The 23,421-nt window shown below is 44.1% G+C and overlaps 1 protein-coding gene across 1 annotated transcript in view; it reads left to right on the plus strand.

Annotated features, from left to right (window-relative positions):
- Window positions 1–23,421, plus strand: part of RPRD1B (regulation of nuclear pre-mRNA domain containing 1B) — a 55,459-nt gene that overhangs the window by 12,547 nt on the left and 19,491 nt on the right. Inside the window, exons 2-3 of the mRNA XM_083147806.1 lie at window positions 667–796; window positions 13,587–13,723. Of these exons, the coding sequence (XP_083003932.1) occupies window positions 667–796; window positions 13,587–13,723 (267 nt within the window). The remainder of the gene's footprint in view (window positions 1–666; window positions 797–13,586; window positions 13,724–23,421) is intronic.

Genomic DNA, 23,421 nt, shown 5'->3' on the forward strand with positions numbered 1-23,421 from the left:
GATAAACTTAATACCTGGACCATTGGGGTGCCTTGAGGACCGCGTTTGGGAACCTCTGGCTTGGTGCATCTAGCCCAGTGGTAGCCAACTCCAGTCATCAAGAGCTACCAACGGTTCACGTTTTCTAGATTACCTCACAGGTGCACTCATTACTGATTGACACATTATAAATGATCCACAGGTGGAGCTAATTACTTCACTTATGATTCTGTGAGGAGGCCTGGAAACCGTTAACTGTTGGTAGCTCTCGAGGACTGGAGTTGGCTACCCCTGATCTAGCCCAATATGTCATCTTGAGATAAATGCTGGTGTTGTATAGGTAGTTTTCCCAGGCAGGTTTTAAGCTATGGGGTACATTTGCTAAAGTTCAGGTTTTTAGAGGTGGAGTTATTGCACTCAGCAACTTATTATTATAAAAAATATATATATGTAACTATATGCTGGCACACTCCACTCTCTCATGCGTCTGGCCAGGTGCAGGTTAAAGGGTTTCATATAGATAGACCGTGAAACCGCACACATAGGACTTTTCTCCTCCCGCAATAAATATCCGGCATGAAAATGGCGTCTAAGCTCTGTCAGCAGGCAGTCATTGGATATTTAGCTATTTGTCATGATTGTACTTGGTTTATCAATGAAGATTAATCCTTTTTTTTTTTTCCTAAGCCAAACCAAGCCGGAAGCTGACTTTTCTATACTTGGCCAATGATGTTATCCAGAACAGTAAGCGCAAGGGACCAGAATTTACACGTGAATTTGAGAATGTGCTGCTGGATGCCTTTTCACATGTGTCCAGGTACATCAAACTTGTCGGTGCCACTTCTATGAGAGAAAAATGTGTGTGTGTGTGTGTGTGTGTGTATATATATATATATATATATATATATATATATATATATATATATATATTTTGTGCTTTATTTATAAAACCATTAAACTGTTAAACTTGAAGTCTGACAATATACCACTTTTAGGGGCACTCCCTATTAAAGATAAAGCTCTGCCTAGGTTTTCTATTAAGGGGGGGGATCTTAAAATGCACACCCGATTTACATGAGGTGCTATCATGCTGGGACTTGTAGTTCTGCAAAGAAAGACATGTGGTGCAGATGCACACTCCATATTATTAAATCAATAATAGAGGCTCTTGGTATATTAATTGGCCAAGAAATATTTGCCCACCAACCAGCTTCACGGTGGCCTCATTTCTAGTGGGTCCCTAATACTAAGAATCTGGGGCGCGGAACCCCAAAAAGGCCAGCATAAGCCAGTCACCCCAGGGCAGCACACAAGTGAAAAACTAAGCTATAAATGTGTGTTAATAAGAAAGAAGCAGGAGCTAGAGGTTAAAAAGTGTAGTGCTAGAAAGTATAATATTAGTGAAAATAAATAGTGCTAAATAAATGTTAGGGTGTGCCACCCCGAAAGCAACTCGGTTACACCAACCCAAGGGGAGCCGCGCCCCAAATCCATCTCCAAGACTAGCAATTAGTGTAATAGGTTTTCTATTAAGGCTGGGAACACACTACACTAATATGTGCACAATATATCTGAAGTAAACATTGCGCGTATTGGCCAGTGTGTATGCCTGATTGTGCACTCCTGTGGGTGATGTCATAGATCATTCTAATAATCTGACATATTTGATACTTATATCAAATGGTTTTAGTATTCTCCCTAACATAAATGGCCATATTCGAATATCTAAAGTGACAGGAAATTGTGGGGTGAAATGCAAATTATTTATTTTTCAGGTACTTGTGCATTATAGCGGCACCCCTGATGTACATAGTGCAATGTTTTTATCGCATGCCATGCACCCGATGGCATGCGACGCGATTTTGGCACCCTATGCGATGAAACATTGTATAAGCACCCTAAAGGGTGCTTACAATGTTAAATGCACCCCCACGCCACCCCCCCCACTATAAACGTGAACCCGAAGCGTGGCGAGCCCGCGAGGGGCGGCGGTATGCGTCCTCCGACCTTTTCATAACCCCACTATCCACGTCGGCGTGGAGTTGAGAATAGAAAGTGTGGCGAGCCACCGAGCCCGAAGCGTGGCGAGCGGACGCAGATACCTGTGAAGCCCGCTGCGCTCGCCACACTTTCTATTCTCAACTCCACGCCGACGTGGATAGTGGGGGTATGAAAAGGTCGGCGGACGCGTACCGCCGCCGCTCGCCACGCTTCGGGTTCATGTTTATAGTGTGGGGGTGCATTTAACATTGTAAGCACCCATTAGGGTGCTTATACAATTTTTAATCGCATCGCATTGTATGCCATACACAATGTCATACAATTTTTAAATTGTATGACATTGTACAATATCGCGTCGCATCGCATGCCTTATGGTATGCGATGCAATGGGCGCCGCTATAATACACAAGTACCATTTTTCATGCTCCTGAAGGCCGGGTTTTGCCGGTAATAGCGGCAAAACCTGACCAAACAAATGGGTGCGCCACAAAAATCTTCCTCTAAGGGGTGTGGGCTGAAATGCTGGCGCCAGCAGCCGGACATGCCCACACTAAAGCTACATTACAACAGCTCGATTGGGCGCCCTCTAGTGACTGCCGGGTGTGAGAACATTTGACTGTATCCTTGAGTGGATACTTTTTGAACAGAGTTGTAGGAAATGTCTACTTAAAACTGATCCCTTCACGGGTTTATATAAGAAATGTTTCTGACTTTGTCTATTGTTTGAACATGTGTAGTTGTTGTGTTATTCAAAATGACATATAGGGGTAAATGTAATAGAGTGTAAGAAGCCAGAATTGCAGGAGGCCTCTGGCTTCTCATACCATATAACATGTACATCATAGTGGCAGATTAGCCATTCATTAGATGCAAATTGCATAATACAAGTTACAAACCCACAGGCAGAGGTTTGTGCTAGACAGTTAGAAATGCAAGTTAATGAAGTCTCAATTAGACTCCAGACAAGTTGAAAAGTAGGGAAAATCCTTAATTTAAGCTAACTTTTATATTACACATTCTAGTAATCCTGTGACAGATCTCCTAGAGACCCCCTCACCCCCCTCTAAATCCCATTTCCTTGATTCCCAGACCCAAAACGATCAAATGGCAGCTGTTGATGGACTTTGGGAAATTTCCTCATTTTAAAAATTCCCAGTCTGCCAATCCCGACTGTTGACGTATTAAGCCTGGTGAAGTGATAAAGTGGAATGTAATAACACTGCAGCTAATCAGCGCCTAACTGTCAAGTTACAGGCTGGGTTTGAAAAATTACTATTAGAAGGTGGTTGGCTGCAGCGTTATCACCTTCCACTTTATCACTTCACCAGACTTAACCCTTTGAGTTCCAACGTTGCTGTGAGCGATCCTCAAAACATCCGCTAAAAATGCCAGCATCGCTCACAGCAACTATTCTTGGTACTCTTTACCTAGAAGGGCGCCCATCGCGGGCATTGAATGCACTAAAAAATCGGGTGCGATGCGACCGACGCGATGCCCGCGATTTCCCATAGGGAACAATGTTCAATGCCTCAATTTACCCGATTTTTCCATAGGAAACAATGTTAAATGGCCCACAGAGGCCAAATAGCCACCCTGAAGTGTGAAATGGCCCCCACAATTGTTAACGCCACCCCACGATCAACGTGAACCCGAAGCGTGGCGAGCGGCGGTGGTACGTGTCCTACGACCTCTTCATACCCCCACTATACACGTCGGCGTGGAGTTGAGAATAGAATAGTGTGGCGAGCGCAGCGAGGCGACGCGGATACCTGTGAAGCCCGCGAAGGGACACGTTTACCTGTGGAGGTATCCGCGTCCCCTTGCGGGGCTCGCCACGCTTCGGGCTCGGTGGCTCGCTGCGCTCGCCACACTATTCTATTCTCAACTCCACGCCGACGTGGATAGTGGGGGTATGAAAAGGTCGTAGGACGCGTACCGCCGCCTCGCTGCGCTCGCCACGCTTCGGGTTCACGTTGATCGTGGGGTGGCGTTAACAATTGTGGGGGCCACTTCACACTTCAGGGTGGCTATTTGGCCTCTGTGGGCCATTTAACATTGTTTCCTATGGAAAAATCGGGTAAATTGAGGCATTGAACAGGAAAATTGGGTCAATTGAGACATTTAACATTGTTCCCTATGGGAAATCGCGGGCATCGCGTTGGTCGCATCGCACCCGATTTTTTTTTTTTTTTTTTTTTTTTTAGTGCATTCGATGCCCGCGATTTTTTTTACCTGCGATGACCACGATCAAAATCGTGGGCGCCGTGCTAGGTAAAGAGTACCCTATTCTTTTAGAATAACTATAAATACATCCGGGACACCACGGGGGGCGTGGCTACGGAGGCGTTGGTGTGAGGGAGGTTGATGCCGGCTCTCTCCTAGACCTCCGTCCCTCTTCCGCCTCACACATGTACAGGTGATCCGGCTAAAGGGCTCCTATGACCGGCGACAGCAAGCAGGCGAAAGTCCCTCTCACCTTCTCATGCCGCTAACTCCGCGATCTTGTATCTCGGGTCCTTTCCGCTTCCATCCGTGACCTAGCCGGCTGCCGTGGTGTCGGAGCTGCTCGTGGCTGAAGGGACGCGCGGGCTCCTGCTTCTTCCGGGTTGACCTCACGTTGTGCGGGTCACTGCCGGGGGAGAACTGCTGCTGCTGGGAGACGCCGAGGCACACAGGCGCAGAGGCAGAGAGGAGTTCTCTGCGGTCACTCCTGCTTCCTTTCTGATTGTCTGCAGTAGTGTTGCCGGAGATATCAGCCGTCTTCAGTGCAGAGAAACCCTGTGCTAATTCCCTGACCCCTGGCACTGCTATCGCCGCAGGTGGAAGTACCTGCACAGGCCCCTGCTCACCCCAGGGTGCAGGATTGCCTGACTCCCCCCTGTCTCCAGCAGCAAACATCCTATCGTCGCTGCACATCCTACCTCATAAGGAGAGGGAAAAGAAGGGAAGGAGAGAGGAAAAGTCTCTGGCGTTCTGCCACAGCAAGTAACAGTATTACCACTACAGACCTGACCCCCCAGACTCATCGCCCCTCGGGCAAAGGTACTACTCCTCTTTTTTTTTTTTTTTTTTTTTTTTTTTCTCTCTTTTTTTGCTGCTGTGCTGGACGGTGGACGAAGTATTAGGACCTGTCCTATTTGTACCAAGTTGATATAGGCATACTGTCGCCCTTAGGGTCACGAGTACCCTAAAGTGTGTTAAAGGCCAATGCAAGGGCCCTGATTGACGTGGTCTTCATCAAGAGCTATTCTTGCAGCTGTGTGGGCACCTGGTCTTTTGAACTTCCTATAACATACTGTGAGGAGGTACCTACAGCTGGGGGGTCGCGGCATAAAGTGGGGAGAGGGGAAGGCGAATACAAAGGGGATAACAACAGCGGCGAGGAAGAGTTAAAATATCTATAAAAATGGGCAAAACAGGCCAGACTGCGGCTGCAGCTCGTCTGGAAAAGTACGCACGGTCACAGACTCAGGCAGCAAACAGCTCCCAGATCAATACCCCACAGACTACTCCATCTAAAGGGTCGACCGAGTCCCGGCCTACGGAGGTTTCATTACAGCAAGTTCTTGATGCAGTCAATTCCTGTGAATCTAACTTGATGATACAGATCAATAAAGTTCAAGCTGATATCTCCCTGCTACGGCAGGATGCACAAGTAATTAGGGAAAGAGTTACAGAAGTGGAGAACCGTGTCTCATTAATAGAGGACGCCATTGCTCCTCTTCAAAATCAAGTTAAATCTATGTCTGGCCAACTCTCAGATATGCATCTTAAAATGTCGGACTTTGAGGGGAGACTCAGACGTAACAATATAAGATTCATTGGCTTCGAAGAAAGGGTCGAAGGAAGCAATCCTGAAAAATTTCTCGAGACGTGGCTAGTACAGGAATTCGGGAGAGAGGTATTCTCCGCGCAATTTGTAATCGAAAGAGCCCATCGGGTGCCGTCCCGCCCTGCCCCTCCAGGGGGACCACCGCGCACAATAATAGCTAAAGTTCTCAACTTTAGAGATCGGGACTGTATCCTGAGATCTGCCAGGAACAAGGCAGACTTTGGCTATATGGGCAAGAAAATCTCGGCCTTTCCGGACTTTCCCATTGATATCCAACGTGAACGTGCAAAATTCAGGGATATTAAAGCAAGACTCAGACAGCTCGATTTAAAATATTCCATGCTTTATCCTTCGAAACTGAGGATTGAAGTCAACGGAACGACTAAATTTTTCTTTACTCCTGCCGATGCCGCGGGCTGGCTTGACGGTTCCTACCCTGGGGTGGGCCCGCTCGCCAACTAGCAGAGCCATATGTCCATGTACTTTTATTCTTTTTTATTTTTTTTCCTCATTTTTTCATGTTGCCCTATTGTGCAGCAGCCTGCTGGTTACATGATGTATTTTTGATATTTTTGCTGAGTTTTCTGGTGTGTGTGAGGGGGGGGGGAGGGGGGGAACAGCGGGGAAGGTAATAAAAGATATATATCCTGTTTCAACGAGAGAGGGGAGAGCCGGTCACGCCGTGGGTGGCCTTTAATTGATTAGCCCCAGAGATACTAGTTTGGGGTAGACTATAGAAGAAGGGGGGGAGTAGGGATCCAGGTACGCCAGGGGTATTAGGTTGTACAGGGTGGGGGTGGGGGGCTGGGGTTTTTGTAATGTTTTCCTGTATGTGTTATGTGTTGTGTCTCAAGGTAGTCTATTTGAATGGAGGAAGGAGAGTCGGGAGGAAGCATGGGAGGAGAGTCTATTTGGTCAACTTATGGGAAATATGGATAAGGTACCACGGGGATGACTAAATTTCTAACATGGAACGTCAGAGGTCTCAATAACAAAGTGAAACGCTCACTGGTTTTAAATCATTGTAAGTCCTTGGACGCCGATATCATCTGCCTCCAAGAGACTTACTTGTGTGGGGACAAATTGCTCTCATTAAAACGCCCGTGGGTGGGTTCAGTTTTTCATGCCCCCTGCTCAACAGCGTCTAGAGGGGTCTCTATTTTAGTCAAGAAATCAGTGATCTTTGAAACTCGTACAGCTAAGATTGATTCAGGGGGTAGATACATCTTTTTAGACGCAAGTATCAATCATGTGGACGTGAGTCTGATGGCGGTATACATCCCCCCCCCCTTTTCGTACGATGTAATGAGGGCTGCAGTGGAGTTTGCCACTTCTTTTCCCACCAATCATCTGATCTGTCTAGGAGACTTTAATAACATAATGTCCCCCCAAATGGATAGATGGGGAAAATCCAATAGAGTTGTTAGTAAAGGGGGGAGCAGGTTCGCAGAATTTATAGAGGGGATAGGGTGGAGGGATCCATGGAGACTGCGGCACCCGGCAACCCGTCAGTTCTCGTGCTACTCTGCCACCCATGGTGTATTCTCTAGGATTGATCTAATTTTCGTATCGGATACCCTGCTAAACAGGATCACCCAAATTGAATACAAGGCCCGCGGGATCTCGGACCATTCCCCTCTGGTCATGCGGCTCGAGCTGGCGGAGCCAGTGGGGTACAGGTATTGGAAGCTTCAGCCCTACTGGCTCGGTCAGTTCGATCAGGCAGAGATCGAGGAGGAAATTCGATCATTTTTTCAGCTTAATGATGGTTCATCATCCAGCATTATTATTTGGGATGCCTTTAAGGCTTACCTGAGGGGGGTGTTTGTCAAAAAAATTTCGTTTCTGAAGGGACTCCACCGTAAAAAGGCAGGCGATCTGGAGGCAAGAACACTGGAATTAGAAAGTGTCTATCAGGCTAGTAACTTGGAATCCGATAGGGTGGAATGGCAAGGGATACAGAGAGAGTGGCTAGAATACCTACAGGAAGTTAATTATCGTAGGCTCAAAGTGGGCTCTCACCAATGGTACACTGGCTCTGATAAAGCGGGCAAATTCATGGCCTTTCTGCTCAGGATGGATAAGCCCTCTAATATTATAGCTAGCATCAGAACCGAACAAGGTCAAATTTTGTCATCAACCCCAGATATTGTGGAAGAATTTGTTAATCACTTTGGAAAAGTTTATCAATCAGTCCAGAGATCCAGCGAGGAGGACCTGAGTCAATTTTTCATGGACTTACAACTCCCTGTACTGACTCAGGACGCCCAGAGCCTTTTAGATGCCCCAATCACCAGTGAAGAAGTGGAGAGCGTAATTAACTCCCTCCCCTTGGGTAAGGCCCCCGGATTGGATGGCTTGCCAGGGGAGATGTTTCAAAAATTTGATAAGGCCTTGATTCCCCGCATGGTAGCTCTATGTAATGCTGTGATGATTGAGGAGGATCTTCCCCCCTCTATGGCGGAGTCATCTATAGTGTTCATTCTAAAGAAGGGTAAAGACCCCATGAGCGTAGACTCATATAGGCCCATCTCGCTCATGCCCACTGACGCGAAGATAATTGCCAAAGTTTTGGCTAATCGTTTAGGTACCGTGATCCAGAGTATAATACACCCTGATCAATCTGGGTTCATGAGAGGAAAATCCACCACAATTAATGTTAGGAGGGTCTTTTCCTACATCCAACATATGAAGATTAAGGGGTTGAACGCCGCGGTGGCCTCATTCGACGCGAACAAGGCGTTCGACTCCGTCGAGTGGGGCTACCTATGGGGCGCCCTGAAGGCTTTTGGGTTTGGGCCGGGCTTTGTCGGATGGTTGAGACTCATGTATAAGAATCCTAGGGCCAGAGTCTCAATTAACGGGTATACATCCCAGCCATTCCCCTTGTTTAGAGGGACGCGGCAGGGCTGTCCCCTTTCCCCCCTGATTTTCGCCGTAGCAATAGAACCCCTGGCCTGCCTGTTAAGAACCAAGTTACACTGTGAGGATGTGGGAAGAGACCTGAAATACAATCTAGTATCCCTCTATGCTGACGATCTATTGGTCGGCACGGCTGACCCAAATAGAGATCTCCCAATTTTGGTCGAGCAACTCAGCCATTTCGGTGAACTCTCGGGGCTCACCGTTAACTGGAGTAAATCACACTTGATGGTGGTGGGAGAGGATACCTCGGGTGGCGGTGAGCTCGGCGTACCATTGGTGAAAACCACAGGTTTTAAATATCTGGGGGTTAGAGTGTCGGTAGAAACACAGGACTATCTAAAAGATAATATTACTCCAGCGATACAGGAGGCAAGGGCTAAGTTTAAGTGCTGGACCAAGCTTCCCTTAACGGTGCAGGGTAGGGTGAACTTAATTAAAATGGTAATCCTGCCCCAAATATTGTATTTGCTCCAACATTCTCCAATATATATTAAGGACGAACACTTTAGAAGCTTGGATAGTGTGGTGTCCTCATTTATTTGGGGCGGTAGGCGCCCGAGAGTTAAACTTGCCACCTTATGTAGAGATCGTGATAAGGGGGGTATGGCTCTTCCAAGCTTCAGGAGATACTATTTCGCCGCCCAGCTACTCCATCTGAGGACGTGGGTGAAACCAGACGAACAGCCTTGCGAACTGATTTGGCTTATAAGGTGTATAGATCCAAATGCTACCCCGATGCAGATCCTTCTAGCAGGGTCACTGAATAGATCCTATCCCCCCATAGTTTCTCAAGCAGTAAGAATTTGGAAAAGGGTATGCGAATTGGAGAACTACGTGGGCCAGGATCCAGAATCATCGTTCCTTCTCCTTCCCATAGCCTCGGAGATCACTAGACAGCAAGGGGGGAGGCTATGGTCGCAATACGGAATTAGGTCATTGGATAAAGTATTTCAGGGTAGTAATTTTAAATCCTTCGCCCAGCTCCAGGCAGAGTATGCCCTACCAAGGTCAATGTTCTTCAGATTTTTACAGCTGAGGAGTGCGATCTCCGAGCATGGAGGGGACAGGGAACAATGGTTAACAGAGACCCCTATCAAGGTTTTCTTGAAAAAACTTACCTTACGTAAAGGAGTCTCAAAACTTTACAAATATTTAACGGTTATCGCTCCCGATGAAGGGCTAATTCAGCTCATGCAAAAGTGGGCAGTAGATATTCCCGAGATTAAAGAGAGTAACTGGCAGGCGGCCCTAGCAGTCCAAAAGAAGGCAACAAATTCTATACGTGTACAACAAGTTCAGTTCAATATCATACATCGAACTTATTTGACTCCAGTACGATTAAGAAAGATGAAGGGATCTGGGGTCGACACTTGTCCAAAATGTGGCGAAAATGGGGCAACATTTTGGCATTTAATGAGGACGTGTGGCAAAGTAGACCGATTTTGGAAAAGGGTCTGCCAGGTACTCTCCGGGTTGGGAGTGGCACAGGTCAATTTTACCGACATCAACTTGATAATGGGGTTATGGGAGGAGGGTGTAATGACTAGCGACTTGAGCCTTCTCCTTCTGCATCTTACTGCTATCGCGAAAGTAGTTATAGCCCGCTATTGGATGGCAAAAAATGGGCCGCCTTTTAATGAATGGCTCAATTTGGTGAATGCGACATTCGAACACGAGAAATTCCATTATGCTTCTACAGGGCGTAGTATAAAATTTTTTTCCATCTGGCAACCCTGGTATAGCTCTGTTTTTTACCAATTCACAGGATAGACTCACGCAAATTGATCCTAGCAAGTTTCTTATAGTTCAATTTTTCTATCTTTGGCCCCACATATGAAGGGTTTACCGGTCTTTCTTATATAGCAGCACTTGCTAACATATTAGGTTTTGAATACCTCGTATGGACTCACGTAAATTAAATATATGTGCATATAGTGTGCCTCAATGGGGCTTCAAATGGGTCTTAGACCCTGGTCACGTAGCACTTTAAACTTTAAACAATAACACAACCTCTTTTTTTTGTTGTTTCTTTTTACTTTACGTGTACACCCTGGTGGAGCAATGGGATATATAAAGTTGTGTCGGAATTCCAGGCATATCAGCACATTGCACTTTCTGCACTTATGCACTTTCCCTGACTATACCCGTAATAGAGGTTTATAAAAAACTCTCTAGAAATCACGTGCACATGTCGTAAGCCCCTTTTTTCTCACCCAGCTATTCTTTATCACTATAACTTTTTGGTCTTTTTCTCAGTTCACTACTTTACCTATAGCCAGAACTACTAACCTCTGTCTTAGTAAGCCTCATAGATGGGCCGTTGAGTAACTCTCCAACATTATATCTCCTAGTGTTCCGCATTCAAAAATTTTAACAGTCGCTTGACACCAGGCGTCACTTCCACCGTCTGTATATGTCCTCCTGTATCTGCTGTTATTGTTCATTTTCTTTGTAACTATTATCCCAGATTTTTTCTCTTTATCTGCCTCCGTATAATGATCGTTTTGTATTCTACCTTGTATTGTCATGTCTACTTTTTATATTTTATATGTTTGTTGAAAAATGAAAAATAAAGACTCAATTAAAAAAAAAAAAACTATAAATACATCCAGTCAATTAACTGAAGTTGAGTTAAATATTGCACGCAAAAATAAAGTTGCTGTGAGCGGCTCTGCCATTTTTAATGGGTATTTGGAGGATCTCTCACAGCAACGTTGGCACTCAAAATGTTAATAAAAAAAGTTTGCTTGGCAATTTCACACCTATTTTGACAAATTCCCTTGGATGCAGATTGGTTAACCCTTTTGAGTGGTAATTTTTTTTAAATTGTCTGATATTTCATAAACCCCGACCCGGCCGTCAGGGGATCAGAACAATGTGGCAATATGTCACTGATGTATAGGGCTGTAACCCACTGCTCCCTTTCTCTCCCCATCTCTGCCTGCCTTTCTGTCTGGTAGTGCGCCCCAATTGCTCTAACTGTTTAAGATTTTAAGGATGCTTTCTCCAGACTGCAAATTTCCACTCTTTCCATAGATGTTCAATAGTACTCAGGGTATGGATCATTTGGTCGACCATAAGTTGGTCCACAGTCATTAGGTCGACATGAGTCTAGGTCAACAGGGGACAAGGTCGACAAGTCATTAGGTTGACACAAGCATTCATTTTTTTTCTTACGTGGATGTCGACATGGACACAGGATAAAGTGCACCGCGTCCCCTCGCATGGCTCACCATGCTTCGGGCACACTATTTTATTTTCCCACCATGCCCTAATGGATGGTAGGGCATGAAATCCCACCTGTCTGCACATGTCAAGTGAAAAACCCCATGTTGACCTAGTCTATTTCGTCTTAATCTTTGTGTCGACGTAATGACCTGTTGACCTTGTCACATGACATGCTACCAGATGTATTAAGGGCCATTTAGATGCAGTCCCGCCTGCGATATTCTTTGCAAAGTACCGATTATCTGTACTTTGTACATTCCCAGGACCTTTTCTGCGGGTGCTTGAACCAGCCAAGCCCTGCAACATCAGAAGCAGGGTAGCAGACTGTCAGTGACTGACAGTCTGCGGCCGTTTGGGAGCTGGGTTGGCCTCTCTTTCTGAAAATATGTTTCTAGCTGCGTTTTTAGGTGGTTGGAAACGGTCAGGGATGTCAGTCATAGGACAGATCTCCTGGCCTCTGCGACAGGTGGCTTTCCTCACACATCTCTCTCCTTTTTTTGTCCACTTTAAAAATATAAATAAAAAAATAATTTGTCCGCCCTTTTATTTGATTGCATACACTTGCTATTAATTTTCAATAATTTCTAAAAGTTGGAAAAACTGCTGCCTCCAATACTTTCTCACTGCCACTAATAGCTGTTAGTGCTATTAACTACACTACACTGTCCTGCTATGTTATTTACCACATTTTTGGTGTTCTCCCACTCTTTTTCCATGCACTTCAGAAACACTGCAATGTTGGAGATCACGGCCGATAATGAGTTGCAGTATTTATTACAAATCAGTTGTGCAGAGTACGTTTAGAGACACATTATCTGCTTGACAAGTTTTGTATCTATAGTGTCATCCAATAATTGTATCCATTGTAAATGTAGTTAGTATAACGTGATCAGTTGTGTCCCCGGTTAACACCACCTTCACATAAATCGACAATGTTTAAAAATCTTTCCGTAGATCTCTGCACGGCTGCTGTGCAGTCCTGTATTTTTAACGCTTCTTATTTATTCCTTAACTGAACACTGGAGTGATTACAAGCAGAAACTGACAATATTGTGATCTGATTATAATACAGCTAGTGCATTGGGTGGCTAGAAAATGAATGATATACTAATTCTAAACCTATAGTGGATGCTATTGGTTACAGCATGAAGGTGCTTTTACGGCTTTAGCGTTAAATGCTGCCTTGTAATGCAGAAATCGCACACTTAAAATTCTGAAGGAAGTAAAGATAATAGCTTGCCAGCAGCATTTGGCAGTTAACAACTTTCAGATAAATCACAAGATCCAGGTTTTCTGCAAACATGGGCTTATATTCAAGGCTCAGTGGGAGCATTCGTCTAGAATACACAAAAAAAATCCCTCATGAAGTAATTTACCGAATAACTCCAACTTTTTTTTTTTTCTAATTACAGTTTTTCCCCTTATTCTAGGTCCCTTGGGCCATATATCCTGTAAAGCTTTCCCCTTGTTCCCCTCTGCTCATTTACCTCTTTGTACCCCCCCCCCCCCCCCTCCATAATCTATTCTTGTTTTTTTTTGGTTAAGGGTTTTTTGAATGACGTGGTTTATAATGCTAATGTCACTTCTATCTTTCCTGTGCCCCTCTGTTATTGTCATGCAGTGAGGCAGACGATGGCTGCCGGAAACCCTTGGAGAGGCTGCTACACATCTGGCAGGAGCGTGGCGTCTACACCGCCGACTTCATCCAGCAGCTCAGACTGGCAATCGATGGAGATGACAGCCCTAGGGAACCTCCAGGTACACCGCCCCTGAGGGACCCCATGTGACAATGATCTTCTCTGCTTTTCTTGAGACATGGATGTGAGCGGCACCGCTTCCTGAGGAGCACAACCTATTAACCCCTCCTCATTCACAGGTGCCCGCATCACATTCATATTAATGCACAGTCTTTTAACAGGTTGTGTCACTGTTTTGCAAATCTATACATGTTTGTGTGTGTGTTATAGAGCTTATTTCCTACTAAATAGTGTGTTATTAGTTTGTAAGCAGATTGCAATTATTGCTATTACATTTCTGTATCTAAAGCTTTTATACTTTAAGTTATTACAATGAAATCTGTAGGTTTAAATCTGGTAGAGCACTGCATTAAATAGACCATACTGCCAGGGGTGGATTGGTAATGAAATCCTAGAGGACCGGTGCTGGAGTGTTGTCTGGGGGGGGAGGGGGGAAGGGGGAGGGGGTGGTGGTTGATAACGGGTTGGAGACGTTCACTTAACAGCTGCTTTTCTTCAGTGGCGGCAGGGGTCCTGGCGCTGATAGCTGGAGCAGGGTGGAGACCGTGCTGGGCACCCCCACTCTAGGCTGCAGGACCGAACATGTGGAGCACCGCATAGGAGGAGGAAGAGGAGCTGCTGCATTGGGCATGGGCAGTAGATCTCCTCTAGGACCACCGGCCGCCACCATCTTTATCACTGGCAGCCTTCCCAGTCATTCCACTTGTGGTTAGTGGCCCGGCTAGGTGAGACTGCGGCGGCCTGGCCAGGGGGGAAATCAGCTGAATCCGTATCGGCCCACCGGGAAATGACCCGGTTTCCCGGTGGCCCAATCCGCCCCTGCAATACTGCCCATAGTCAAATACTTACTTTATTAACACTGTAACTAACAGTCTAAACAACTAATATTTAGCGTAGCATACTCCTGTGCTCTTGCTTTTATTACCAGTTTAATCTATGAACATGTATTCCAAGCTCTGTCCTTAAGGGCCCATACACACTGGGTGACTTTGAGCTGAAAGCCGCCCAGTGAGTATGGCCCAGGGGTGAACGGTGATGCGCAGAGACGCTCATCTGCTGGTATTACCAGCACACAAGCGGTTTTGAGGACCGCTTTGCATAACGCTCCACTACCATGAGGACCGTAAGCCACACCGCTTCAGTGAAGTTGCGTTGTTTTTTGCTGTGCTGTTGCACTGGGTATAAGGCAATGGGCTCTATGATTAATATGAGGAGCTAAATCGAATATTTAAGTGGACTTGCATACATCCTCATACATCATTGCTGTAGTCATACTTATATTTAAGCTGTAATGTGTATTGAACTGTGGCGCTCTTTATTTGTACTCTATTTTTGTTATTTATTCAATGTTAGGCCAAGTTTTGTCTCCCTGTATTGTTCCTTTATACGGCGCTAATAATAATAATACCAAGCCGCTCCTTTCAGTGCACCAGACCCTGTAAGAGTCTAATAGCGTCAGGCTTATTATTTTTGCTGAAAATGTATCTTGGTTGCACCACAATGCGCACAAATATGTAATACAGGTTGAGTATCCCTTATCCGAAATGCTCGGGACCACGAGCATTTCGGATGAGGGAATTTTACGGGTTTTTTTTGAATTATTATTATTTTATTTTTTTTACCATACTTACCTGTCCCCGATGGTCCCTCAGCGTCCATGGCAGGCCTTCAGCTTCATTTCCGGCTTCTCTAGTGGTCCCAGGAGTGCATTGCACGAGTTCCCAGGCGCGCCGGTGACGTCAATGCACTCCTGGGACCGCTGGAGACGCCAGAGATAAAGCTGAAGGCCTGCCATGGACGCCGGGGGACTAGGTAAGTATAAAAGAAGGGTAAGGGGGGGGGAAATGTGAACTATTCCAAAAAACCTACGGTTTTGGAATAATTCGGATAATTGATATCCGGATACGGAATACTCAACCTGTAATGCATATGGCGTGAGTCCTTGCAGTCACCTGGTGCATCATAGTCGCATTGTGTAGTGACCAACACTTTTTGCAGTGCATGATATGAGTGCCCATCTGTATTCTTTTATTAAAGCATTAAATAGTAGGTGCCTGGTGATTTTCTCCAGCAGAAGTGATGTCTTGGCAACACACATCTTTATTAAGGGAAATTTGCCACATAATGTGAAAATGAACTTTGTACTGTTCCCCTGAGTATTCTCCTTTCATTGTCTTCTGTCTTACACCATTGCCTCCAACTGCTGAGTGTGCCTATGATGTGTAGGATGCTCTGGAAGTCAGGTCATTGTGGTTGTTGGAGGTGAACTAAAAATGACCTTATTGAGCAGAGTCTCATGTTGTAGTCTCTTAAGCAATCAAAATGAATTGTTGAGATTCTCTGGGATCTTGCATGTCTATCTTCTGATTAGTGGAGTGCAGAATGTTTTATCAAATCAGCAATGTTCTCTTTGCAGTGTGGGATGTGAAAATAAATGCTCACATCCATCCTTATGTCAACTTCACATTTAACCCTGCAAGTCTGTATTAACTATCATTTAATTTAACACACATTTGATTAATATTCCTGACCGGTCCCTTTTTGAAATCCTCTGTTTTCTAGAGTTTACGGCTTTGCAATGTTTGTGTTACTCTGACTGAAAAGATCTTTGTAATCCGATTTTATATTGCTCCCTCTGGTGGCCAGGGAAACGGCCTAGTTACAGTAACTAAATGCAGCGTCACAGATCTTTCAAAGATTAATGCATTGCAATAATTGGAACTAGATCTACTGTATATCCACAGTCATTCTGCAACCATATAAAACATGAAGTAGATTTCATTAGTGGTCACTAAGCAGATGGACTTTTTTTTTTTTTTAAGAGAAAATGTGTCCCCGGTTGAGAACTTTGGGCATTAAGAGGTAAATTTACTAAGGTGGGATTTCTGTTGAAAATGGAATGTCACCCATCGCAACCAATCAGAACCTATCTATTATCTTCTAGAAAATCTTAAATAAGAAGTAGTTGGAATGGGCAACATCCCATCCTTAATAGAACTCCCATATTAGTAAATGTACCCCTAGTTTGGGTCAGCAGTACAGGCATGGTGATATGTACAGTTCATCTGGCTCCATGTTATACAGTGTGCTGTATACATAAGTAAGCATGTGACTGGGACAGCCGTTCTTTATGGTAAGTATTTTAGCATCTGTAAAACTAGCTATTACCATTTGTCACACAGATATGTCCTCATAATCTAGTATCTATTCGCCATTAGGTGCAATGGAAACACTGAGGTGTAGCGTACTGTATTATTCTTTACATTTTGCATCTTATTTGCTTAGCAAACTCTGCAAAACATGGCTCTGTACCAGAGCTGGTATGTTGTAACTTTTAGCCACATGGGAATTAATTTTAAACCTGTACAAATTTTCAGCAGAACTACAACGGAATGGTCATACATCAAAGTAGTTTTGTCACATTTAGCTAGGCATGGCGGGGTCTCCTGTGTCCTGGTGCACTGAGAAGGGGCTATTTTCCTCAACATTAAAAGGGTGCATTATAATGGTCATGTCTCACTTTGTACCTTTTGGATAAACTCTTTTACAACTCGTATAGCAGGGATGGGGAACCTTTGAAATACTCATCCCAGCATGCACTGCTACAGTTTTGCTATTTGCCCATGCTAAAACTGTAGCAAAGCATTCTGGGATGTGTAGTTCAATAACAGCTGGAGGGCCGAAGGTTTCCATTTCCTCCTTTCTAGAGAAGGTGATACATTTGTCAGTAGTTGTACATTTTGGCTAACATTGTGAACTAATTCTCGGCATGCATAAACTGTCACCTTGGTCACGATTGTTGGGACGTCATGACAGTTGTGACCCGCGGCGCCATCGGGGTCTGTGGTGGGCGCCGCTGGCTGAGCTGACAGGCGACCCAGGCAGCAGTGAGCACTGAGCTGGTCCCGCCCTGTAGATATCTAATAAGTGGGGACCCAGTGCAGTGCAGTCCCCACCCCAGTATATCTAATGAGCAGGTCTCGCTGGGTCGTCTTTCACCTCAGCCAGCAGTGCCGAAATTTATTGGGGGCAGGGGGAGGAAAACTTCTAGCTATGCCACTGGGCTTCTTAAGTCAAGTTACTTGTATTATCGCATTGTTTTACTACCAACTCCTCTACTTTTTTTTTTTTTCTCCGCTGGATATTGAGTACAGGGACAGTTGTTTGTTCTTCATGCCTTCCATCCAGAGAGTAATTTTTATGTGTCCCCATTCTTCCATATCCGTCCTCCCTCTATTTCCAGTGGTAATTGTTTATATGCAGTGCTGGTTTTTCCCACTACGTGGGAAGCTTATCAAATGAAGATCGATCTCTGTATTCGATATGCCATTGAAAAAGGTATGGTATGCGCAAACTGCAGCTCACTCTGCTTTCCTGCTTCCATTTCACATTGCTGGGAAGTACTGTAGAGTAGTACTGCCCACAACATATATTCTACTGCACACTGCTTCAAATACCAATGACTCAAATATATATGTTTGGTATAAGAGAAATTGTACGTAGAGAAATTAATCACTGCTGTAATTAATTTTCAAGCCTAAATAAAGATCTAAACTTCTTAATCACTTTGTTACCCCTTAAATGAAGATTTTACATTTGGGTTTGAAGTGTTAAAGGGATTGTAAATCCTAGGGGTGGGATGTACTCAAACGAAAATGTGGTAAAACCCCCGTTTTACAGCATTTTCAAATTTACTAATACCCGGCCGCCATGTCCTCGCAGGGCGCAAGATGGATCAAAGTGTCCGTGTCTTCTTATATTTTTCAAAATCTTCAAAAGTATTTCTCAACCATATATGGGAAAATTCAGAAGAGAGGTTGACGGTTAGATGTTACTATCCCAAATCTTAGAAGAACGGAGATGAATAAACGACAAAAGAAGATGGGCGTACCCTACTTAAGGTGAGTAGGGCAGTGTAAAGACCTGTAGCGGTTTCTTTTCTTCTTCTGGTATCTCTTTCCGAGTAAGTTACTAGTTTCCGTGGATAAACGTGTAGGAAGAAAAATAAAGATTCAATGTGTAGTTTTGTATTGTGTTCACTGTTTCAGAAACCCTCCGTGAATTTAACATCGGATAAGAAGTGTTAGGTCGTACCTTACTCACCAAGACATAAAGTAAGGTACACATATAAAGGTTTCTGTTTAAAGGTGACTTTTCATATGGAGACCAATAATGGATGGGCGTACCCCTACTCACGTGGAAAGATGTGACTTTATACATGTAGCGTGTTTTTTTTTTTTTGTGGGGTTCAATTTTAAGTCAACAGACCATATTTTTCTCCAATGGTGTGATAGTAATAAAACAATATAACAAAAATTGTGTCAGATTGATTAAGAGTGGTAATATAACTCTTTAGAATAAAGAAGGTATAAATATCTATATGTAAGAGTGACTGTATCCATTGTTTATAGTGACCAAAGGGTACTCATATCGTACCATAACTCACACTTGGTTGTGCAAACAAACTCCCATAAAGGTATCCTTTACAGAAGACCGATTTCCTCCACCGTGTGTAAACTTGTGTTTTAGGATAATGAGACGTATATATGTCTTGGTGAGTAAGGTACGACCTAACACTTCTTCTTATCTGATGTTAAATTCATGGAGGGTTTCTGAAACACAGTGAACACAATACAAATCTACACATTAAATCTTTATTTTTCTTCCTACACGTTTATCCACGGAAACGAGAAACTTATTCGAAAAAAGAGATACCAGAAGAAGAAAAGAAACCGCTACAGGTCTTTACACTGCCCTACTCACCGTAAGTAGAGTGCTCCCATCTTCTTTTGTCGTTTATTCATCTCCGTTCTTCTAAGATTTGGGATAGTAACATCTAACCAACAACCTCTCTTCTGAATTTCCCCATATACTGTATGCTTGAGAAATACTTTTGAAGATTTAGAAAAATATAAGAAGACACGGACACTTTGATCCATCTTGCGCCTGTGGTTGGAAATCCCCATTTGTGTATATTGTATGGTATATCAAGGTTTATTTGGAGATATCCGGGGTCAGTACAGTTCATAGGCGGCAGTGCGCAATCACAGGTCATATCCTATAAATTCTACAGTTGTAATGTCATTGCAGGGCATCACCACCTTTGGGTGGTGATACTCTATAGAAGCCTATGGTCTTCTATCACCATCTCCTCCTATCCCCCTCCCTATCCTCCATGCTGCTTCTCCTCCCCCAACAGCATGTTACAGCCGGGGATGTCCTTCCGGGTGGAGGGGGAGACACCCTGTACAGCAGCAGAGCCCAGGAGGTGACGGAGACCCTCCGCACACCACATCACAGGTATCACGGGGGCCTCCATCACCGCGATGCTAGCTGCAAATGTTAGTACATATGTGCTAGCATTGCGGGGGTGTGGCGAGGGGGCTGTGATGTATGTTAATACATCCCACCCTAAATGTTAGCAGCTGTGTTTATGTGCAAATTAATAGCATTTGTGGCCTTATTAAAAGCAGCTGATGTGTGTAAACCTGCAAATACTGTAGCCTCCTCCCAGCTTCAGCTATCCACTGCTGTGTCCAAAAACACAGCATCAGCTACCTGAGTAAGGCTGGGTACACATCAGGCATATATAATGCTGATGTGGATTGGAACAATATATCGAACACATCGACTAATGTGTATATGCAATTTCTCATCGACTTCATCATATTTGATGTTCAGCGTATCAGATGTAACAACATGGCTGGACACTGAATAATATATTGTTCATAGCAACATTTAGAATTCATGCAGTGTGTATGGGTCACCCTCAGGTTACTCAGAGTGGCTATCTCAGATCTGTGTCCGAGACCAGTATATCTATGTTGGAAGAAGCAGACCCTAACCTCAGCATCCCTAGGACACGAGGGAGATGCTCCTGTTTTGAGCAAAGCTGCCTGACTCCACCTCCTCCCTGCCAACAAATGCTGCAACTTGGGCAGTAATGCATACAACAATGCAGGATCCATTCTGTAAATGCGGTCTTCCTTCCATCTGGTTTGTTTAGAACACTGAATCAAGCCCTATGTTTACAGGGGTAATTTTAACCTCAGAGAAATGGTCCCTATCTGTCAGTCACTGATCCGTCATCTTAATCCACACTACAAACACTATTGTGGCACATGCCCTGTTCAGTGCACAGATGCATGCATAGTAACAAACATCAGGCAACTGTGCAAATATCAGCTTGATGTCCACCTCTGAATCGTTCCTTACATTAGCCATCACTAGTGCAGTTCTGTAATTGCTCTGTGGTCTACGCTGTACTTGGAAAACCACAATGATGGTGCTTGACTCCAATTGAAGAGTGATGGTGGACCAATTGATGAGGTGTGTGTGTATATATAAAACAAAAATATAAGAAAAATTGTGTCAGGTATTTATTCTCAACAAATTAGTGAAGAGTGACTGATCTTGCTTTCACCTGGGTTGTGGCTTTTCCCACTCCCAGCCACCTACACAGGTATTTAAGTGTTTTTAATTATTTTTTATTATTTTGTATTGTAATAAATTTTATATGTGACCCTAAGACTGTTCCTATATTTATTTTTAATACACCCCCGCTCAAGAGACCAACGATTGGTCTGATGATCTGGCACCCAAAGATACCTTGATGTGCTTTTTTAATTCTATTTGGCTGTAAGTACGGTACGCATCATTGTTGAAAGGATGTACCCACACAGATGGTGATATCCCTTAAAGATACCTTTTTATGAACACGTAATTACTAATTTCTGTGTGTTTGGTACGCATAAGGGTCCCTACTATACCCCATCGTAAAAGTGATTTTAATACGGTCCTGAATCACACATATATATTTTTATTTCTTTTTCCATCATTCGATACACCCATGTATAATCATGTATGTAGTGTAATTGGATGGTTTGATGGGAGATAAAGAAACTGCTGCAAGAGTATTAAATTCTATTTACTAGTGAGTATGGTACGCAGCACATTATCTACTCATAGTGTCTTTACACAGAAGGTGGTCCATCTAAAGAAACCTTTACACACGAAGTCTCACAATTAACCTTGTGAGTTCGGTACGAATCTAATCTCCACTTCCATTCAGCTCACTTATTTGTTGAGAATAAATACATGACACAATTTCTTATTTTTGTTTTATATATACACCATCAATTGGTCCACCATCACTTTTCAATTGGAGTCAAGCGCCATCATTGTTGTTTTTCCAAGTACAGCGTTTTCCAAAGGAGGAGTTTCCAGTGACTCTCCATCAACTTTGAGGCAGCACAGACTTTTTCATTGCGCCTTGGGACATTCTGTTTATTTTTGTTTTATAAGCTCTGTGGTCTACACCTCTGATGTGTCTGTGGTGGTAGGTGCAGCATTTATAATAAGGCAACACTGTTCCAACAAGGCTCTAAGGTAAATATAAAACAATTGTGAAGAAAACCTTTGCGCTTGTCGCAGCCTATGAAATTGTGCAGTTGTATGAAAACACCAATCATACGAAAAATGTATACAGAGAAGATACTGACAGTTCCTGGGCGCAGAGAGATTCACTTTTTTCCTTGTATTCTTGGTTTTACCCAAAAAGGAAAAGAGGGAACACACAATAGTGAAATACAATATAGGACACCAAATGAATAAAACTCTTTCCAGGATATGGTTTAGACTGGACTCTTACCCGTTAAGGTGGTCTACTTTTTTAGGGTAGACATATCATGTGTCCTTAAGGGGCGGTAATGTCACCATAAGGATTCAATGCTTGTCCAGACGATATATAAAAGAAAAACTGGTATAGTATAATACCGTTTTTATTAAGAATAAAACATAGCAATATGGGTATAACACAGCAGACTCTCACCGAGTGTGTTGGTCCACAACACAAGTGTAGACAACAAAAGCAAGTATGACAAAGTCCAGGCGTCCCTGAGAGCTTCACCCGATATAGGTCTGACGTTGTCCACCCAAATTCCTCCTCGCCAACGCGTTTCAAGACCAATAGGTCTTGAAGGCTGTGCCGGCGTCCTCACTGCACTGGGGGTTTGGTATGTATATGAAGCTGTTTGTATCATTTATCTTTTGTGTCCTGATGAAGCATTAATAAATTGGCTTAAAAACGTTGACTTGAAAATTCTGCGTTTAAAGAGTCTGTTATTTTGCGAGTGCCGACCGACAGCTATACTGTTTGTGGATCTCCATGCCAGGAGTACCAAGGGAAGGCACCGCTACAGCTGAAATTTGAGGTGTGCTGGCCTTTCAAGTTAATAAACACACACACACACACATATTCAAGTGAAGACTCTGTTAATGTTTTACTACATCTTGCAGCATTGGCCTATGCTTATATCACCCACCCGCAAATGATCTTTAGCACCACCACCACCAAGGTGGGTGCCGGATGACCTCCCGACAGTCAGGAATCTGATGGTCAGTATCCTAACATCAGAGTCCCGACTGTTAAATGCCCGACAATCGGGGTCCCTATTAATGGGGCTATTCTCTTTCTTTGGGGCTCCATGACCCCTTAGATGGGGGATAGAACCTGTGGCTAGCCACCAAGCCTCAAGGGGCTTTGATGCGCTCCTTTTTTTTCCCCTGTGGAGTACCAGCGGTCAGAATTCTGATGTTGTATACTGACCATCGGAATCCAAACTGTTGGGCTGCTATACCACACCACACCAAGGTGCCCTATTTTGAGAAGTAATAGTATTTGGGGCTACCTCACCAATG

The sequence above is a fragment of the Crinia signifera genome, chromosome 6 (assembly GCF_055691185.1).
Source record: "Crinia signifera chromosome 6, ASM5569118v1, whole genome shotgun sequence".
In the NCBI taxonomy this organism is placed as follows: Eukaryota; Metazoa; Chordata; class Amphibia; order Anura; family Myobatrachidae; genus Crinia; species Crinia signifera.